The 6,202-nt window shown below is 45.2% G+C and overlaps 1 protein-coding gene across 1 annotated transcript in view; it reads right to left on the bottom strand.

Annotated features, from left to right (window-relative positions):
• Nucleotides 1–346: 346 nt before the first annotated feature.
• Nucleotides 347–6,202, bottom strand: part of MYOF (myoferlin) — a 173,677-nt gene continuing 167,821 nt past the window's right edge. Inside the window, exons 51-53 of the mRNA XM_058437011.1 lie at nt 4,409–4,614; nt 3,895–4,042; nt 347–876 (exon numbers count right to left, since the gene is read on the bottom strand). Coding sequence (XP_058292994.1) covers nt 838–876; nt 3,895–4,042; nt 4,409–4,614 — 393 coding nt within the window. The 3' untranslated portion in view covers nt 347–837. The remainder of the gene's footprint in view (nt 877–3,894; nt 4,043–4,408; nt 4,615–6,202) is intronic.

Below are 6,202 nucleotides of genomic sequence, written 5' to 3'. Positions count from 1 at the left end.
TTTTAGTAGAGATGGGATTTCTCCATGTTGGTCAGGCTGGTCTTGAACTGCCAACTTCAGGTGATCTGCCCGCCTTGGCCTCCCAAAGTGCTGGGATTACAGGCGTGAACCACTGTGCCCGGCCAAGTGTGAGCTTTTATTATTTATAATGTTATATTCAGTTTGACCTACTGGCTAAAATTGGGCAGCATATTTATAAAGGGTATCTGGCCAAGAGGTATGCCATGGCATTCCCTTCACTGAGACAAGAAGGCCAGAAAAATGCCTCCTTCCCAACTTGACCCACAGTTACAATGAACAGCCAGGTGTAAAGGTGAAACATTTTTATTTAGTTTCATCACAGAGGTTAAATAGACTTTACGACATCCATACAAAATATAGCAATGGTTGTGGGCATAAATAAGAATTGTTCTAACTATTCTAACTGATTTTATAATGCACAGCTCTTTTAGTTGATTAAAAATATGAAGTTTATCACCTCAAGATGCAGAGACTTGAATTCTACTTAGCAATTTCCAAAAGCTGAATTCTAGAACTGAAGACACATAAAAAGATGATTTTTAAATGGAACCAGCCACCTTGAAAAATATTTTGAAAAACGTGATTTAAATTTTAGAAAATAAAACTTTTAATACTTAAGAGATAACATGATGCAAACATTGCTTGTTGGCCTGACTTTCCAGGACTAAGACGCTCTGGGAATCAATGGGGCTCGGTGACGTAGCGTAACCTGCTACTGGGGTGTGGTCTCAGACGCAAAATCACGCTGGATGTTGGTCTACAGAGGCAGGATTCTCTCACTGCTGGATGACTCTTGAAATGAAGCCTTTGCCTTTGTTACGCATTTGGCTTTACAATCTTCATTGATAAATAGTTCTGGAAAGGAAACAAAAACAGTGGTAAAAAAAAATATGTATGTATATATGTTTTTCAGTTAGGGTTTCTCAATCTTGGCACTATTGACATTTTGAATCAGATGATTCTTTCTTGTTGGGGAGTGTCCTGTGCATTGTAGGATGTTCAGCAGCTTTCACCAGCCTCTACCCACCGAGTACCAGTGGCACCCAAGTTGTTGCAACCAAAATGTCTCCAGACATTGCCAAATGTCCTCCTGGGGGTGGGGAGCAAAAATCTCCCCTAATTGGGAACCACTGGTTTATTTTTATTTTATTTTTATTTTTTAAGATGGAGTCTTGCTCTGTCACCCAGGCTGGAGTGCAGTGGCACGATCTTGGCTCACTGCAACCTCTGCCTCCCAGGTTCACGCCATTCTCCTGCATCATCCTCCAGAGCAGCTGGGACTACAGGTGCCCGCCACCATGCCCAGCTAATTTTTTATATTTTTAGTAGAGACGGGGTTTCACCGTGTTAGCCAGGATGGACTCGATCTCCTGACCTCGTGATCCACCTGCCTCGGCCTCCAAAAGGGCTGGGATTATAGGCGTGAGCCACCGCGCCCTGCGGGAACCACTGGTTTAAATCAATAGAATCTTTTTTTTTTTTTTTTTTTTGAGACGGAGTTTTGCTCTTGTCACCCAGGCTGGAGTGCAATGGCGCGATCTCCGGTCACTGCAACCTCTGCCTCGCAGGTTCAAGCGATTCTCCAGCCTCAGCCTCCCAAGTAGCTGGGATTACAGGCACCCACCAGCACGCTTTGCTAATTTTTAAATTTTTAGTAGAGATGGGGTTTCACCATGTGGGTCAGGCTGGTCTCGAACTCCTGACCTCAGGTGATTTGCCCACCTCAGCCTCCCACAGTGCTGGGATTGTAGGTGTGAGCCACTGTACCCAGCTGCCAATAGAATCTAAATCGGGAAAAAGAAATAACTAGGCTGGGTGCAGTGGCTCACACCTGTAATCCCAGCACTTTGGGAGGCTGAGGTGGGCGGATCACCTGAGGTCAGGAGTTCGAGACCAGCCTGACCAACATAGTGAAACCCCGTCGTTACTAAAAATAAAAAAATTAGCTGGGCATGGTGGTGGGCGCCTGTAATCCCAGCTACTTGGGAGGCTGAGGCTGGAGAATCGCTTGAACCTGCGAGGCAGAGGTTGCAGTGAGCCAAGATTGAGCCACTGTACTCCAGCCTGGGTGACAGAGCAAGACTCCATTTCAAAAAAAATAAAAAAAAAAAAAATAGAAGTTTTCTAAATGGTCAAGACAGTTGGACTGGGACCGAATGTGGTGGTTCACACCTGTAATCCTAGCACCTTGGGAGGCTGAGGTGGGTGGATCACTTGAGGTCAGGAGTTCGAGACCAGCCTGGCCAACATGGTGAAACCCAGTCTCTACTAAAAATCCAAAAATTGGCTGGGTGTGGTGGCGGGCGCCTGTAATCCCAGCTACTCGAAGGCTGAGGCATGAGAAATGCTTGAACCTGGGAGGCAGAGGTTGCAGTGAGCTGAGATCATGCCACTGTACTCCAGCCTGGGTGATAGAGTGAGACTCTGTCTCAAAAAAAAAAAAAAAAAAAAAAGCAGTTTGACCATCTGCGACTGTAAAATAGTGTACATATACTCATAGATGACAAACTGGAAGTACTATACTGGGGAAAGATGAAGACAAAAAACCCCTGCTACTTGTATGGCTACGATACTATTTTTTTGAGACAGAGTCTCGCTTCTTCATCCAGGCTGGAGTGCAATGGTGTGGTCTCAGCTCACTGCAACCTCCGCCTCCCGGGTTCAAGCAATTATCCTGCCTCAGCATCCCCAGTAGCTGGGATTACAGGCATGTGCCACCACACACAACTAATTTTTGTATTTTTAGTAGAGATGGGGTTTCACTATGTTGGCCAGGCTAGTCTCGAACTCCTGACCTCAAGTGATCCACCCGCCTCGGCCTCCCAAAGTGCCAGGATTACAGGCATGAGCCACCTCGCCCAGCTGTTATTATTATTAATGTGTTTTTGGAGTAAGAGCTTTTGAATGTCTCCTGTGACATTCAATGCCACTCGCCCAACTTCTGAGCATGGCTTCCTCTGCTTGGACTATCCCTTCTCCACTTGGCAAACTTGAATGTCCCCTCCTTGGAGGAACTGTCTTAGCAGGGGGTGCCCACGGTTGTTTGTTTCTGTCTCCATAAGAGCTCACCTCCCTTAGTAATGTGTCCTTGTTCCTGTGGCTGCTAGTTCCCAGAATATGAACTGCTCTTGGGCACAAATCATGCCAATAATTTAATCATTGCTATAACTTAATTCCTAGCCTATCGTAGATGTGCAATACATCCTCTGGATGGAGGAAGGGAGGTACTACTTCTAGGCACGCTGCCAAATCTCCCACTTGGACTCCCGTTTTTGACTGGGGTGATCAGGGGAACATTTAAGGGGGAGGTTATACGTGACATGAGCCCTAAAAAGGTGAGTGAGGTTTTGATAGATAAATGTGGTCAGAGAAACAAAATTGGCAAAGGCATCCAGATAGGTAAGGGCAATAATATTTGGGGAGGTTGGGATCAACGATCTAGTTTGGGTGGAACACAGGGTATATGTAGACCCATAGTGAACCCAGATTTGGAGATTCTTGAAGCTAGGACAAGGAATTAGGATGCAGGATGGTTTGGAACAAGAAAGTCTGAAGGCAGGAAGATCAGTTGGAAACGCTGGCTACAGTCCAGACACACACTGATCAAGACCTGAGTGATTTCTCCTAGAATTCCTGAAACCAAAGTTATTTTCAGACCATAAAGAAAAATTCTGCCCGTAATTTGTGAAACCCTGAGAATGTGATTCTAATTACAAGACACATTACTTTAAATTTCCCCAAAACAGAAGGGTTGCAACCCCACGCTGCTGAGTGGGTCATTCTTCTGCACAGTGGTCAGGGCAGATGCCAAGGGAGAGGACCAACTGCAACTCACAAGAAAGCCAAGACAAGGGGCCAAGGAAGGGCTCCTACCGGCAAAGAGTAGAGGAGCACGGCCACGAAGAGCAGCAGGATAAGCAGGAACAGCAAGCCGATTATGACCCACTTAAAGCGGCGCCACACGATGAACTTCATGGTCTTGCATGGGTTGGTGAACCAGAGGAAGGAGGTTTCTGGTCGACTGCATTGCAAAGAAACAGTATCACCTACCCAACTCAGGAGAGATGCATATTTTATCCCAGAGCATAACACAGTTTCAGGAATAAAGAATCACATTAATAAGGTTAAGAAAAGATATTATTCCCCTTCGTTGACTGAGAAAGGCTCTTTAACCTATGACAGCTTTCTAAGATGCTGAACTTTGGTTTCCTGGAAAGGAGAATTCTTAAAATGAAGCCAGATCACCAACCTCTCCACCCCCACCTGCCACTATTAAATACCAGATTAGGAGGACCACAAAAGCTAATCCATCCCATTAAGCCAATGGGAAGGGGGGCTCTCAGCCTGCAGGTGTTTGGGGAGTGGGAGAACAAAGAAGGCCTCTCACTTTGGTAAGTCCAGCTTGGGGTTCATGTTGGGTTCGTCCCGCCCCTTCCCGGCTGGCCTCTCGTCAGCCTCCTTCTCGTTAAGGATTTCCAATGTCATCTCCACTTTCCCCTTCAGTAAAGCAGAGCATGTTAAACACATGACATCACGTTTCACAAATATTTTTACTTCAACCCAAGGAGTATTCCCCGAGCAATGATTTTTATTCTTGTAAAACAATCCTTAGATTGCCTTCAGTTTTTCTCAAGAGATTTCATCCCATTTCCTCTTCCATGTGTTTCTGAACTGACTCTGTGTGGGAAACTTTGAGGACAAATTGCTTCCCCCACTCCCTACTTTTCATCTTCTGTATCCCCCTCACTCTAACATTCTCACATTGGTCTCCTTGTCTCCCCATACACCTTCCTATGTAACTTCACTTGGACCCAGACTAACCTGAATACCGCTAATAACAACATCTAACATTTATTGAGCATTATTGTAGGCTCCCAGTAAGAGGACACAGCCATGTCTCTTCATGCCTATCATTGTCACCTACTGTGCATAGTTGCTGGCATTCAGTAGGTAGTCCATGGTCATTAGCTCAATAAATGAATGAGTGAATGAATGTTGTCTCCCTGCTCACGGGTTCCTGAGCGATGCACCCAGCACTGTTTAAATGTTCTACGTAGGTTATCTCATGTAATGCTCATGGCAACCCTACAAAGGTACTATTATTGTCCTCATGTGCAAATGAGAACTGTGAGGCCAAAGTGAAAGTGGTCTAGAAACTTGCCCACTTTTGGCTGGGCGCAGTGGCTCATGCCTGTAATCCCAGCGCTTTGGGAGGCTGAGGTGGGAGGATCACCTGAGGTCAGGAGTTCAAGACCAGCCTGGCCAACATGGCGAAACCCCATCTCTACTAAAAATACAAAAAAAATTAGCCAGCATGGTGGTGCGTGCCTGTAGTCCCAGCTACTCAGGAGGCGGAGGTTGTAGTGAGCAGAGATCGCACCACTGCACTCCAGCCTGGGTGACAGAGGGAGACTTCATCTCCAAAAAAAATCAACAAACTTGCCCACTTTTATAGTGAGCCATACCTAAGATTGTAACAGACTTTGTAACAGACTTTCTAAGAGCCAGGAAAGCCCGCAAGGTCACCAACAATTTGGGAAGCCCTGGCCCTGAGTAAAGCCCTGATGACCTCTACCCTTACAAGTCAGACAAAGCTGGGTTTCTGACTTTGGCAAGTTGCTCGATCTCTCCAAGCCTGTTTTTGGAATCGCTAAAATGGGGACAATGTCTACTTCATGGCATTGTCAGCAGAACTAAGTGAGGTTATGTGCAAACTGCTGTATTGTAACGGAAAGCAGGTCAGTGGTTTCCTGGGACCAGGGAGGGAGGGAGCAATGGACTGCAGAGAGAGAGCACAAGGAAATTTTGGGGGTGATGGGAAGGTTCTGGATCTTGATTATGGTTCGATGAGTGTATACATCTGTCAAAACTCATCAATTGTGTACTTTAAATGAATACAGTTTATGTAAATTATACACCAAGGTCGTTTTTAAAAAGATTATGAACATAAGGCACTTGGCATGCTGCCTGGTTCAAAATTAATGATCAAAAATGTTAGCTATTTTTAATAATGCATAATGAACTAGGTAGTCTTTTGCGACATGGCATGGTAACCCACACTATTGTTTCTAGATCAAAATACATCTTGAGTTCCTCAACTTGCTTGTAATTTATGGCCTTCTTATTCAACTACTGCCAGCATACCTTGCTTCTTCCACCTTTTTTTTTTTTTTTTTTTTTT

Source organism: Hylobates moloch, unplaced genomic scaffold (genome assembly GCF_009828535.3).
Source record: "Hylobates moloch isolate HMO894 unplaced genomic scaffold, HMol_V3 SCAFFOLD_3, whole genome shotgun sequence".
Taxonomy (NCBI): domain Eukaryota; kingdom Metazoa; phylum Chordata; class Mammalia; order Primates; family Hylobatidae; genus Hylobates; species Hylobates moloch.
Note: the sequence above shows the minus strand (reverse complement) of the source record. Positions and strands in the feature narration are given on the sequence as shown.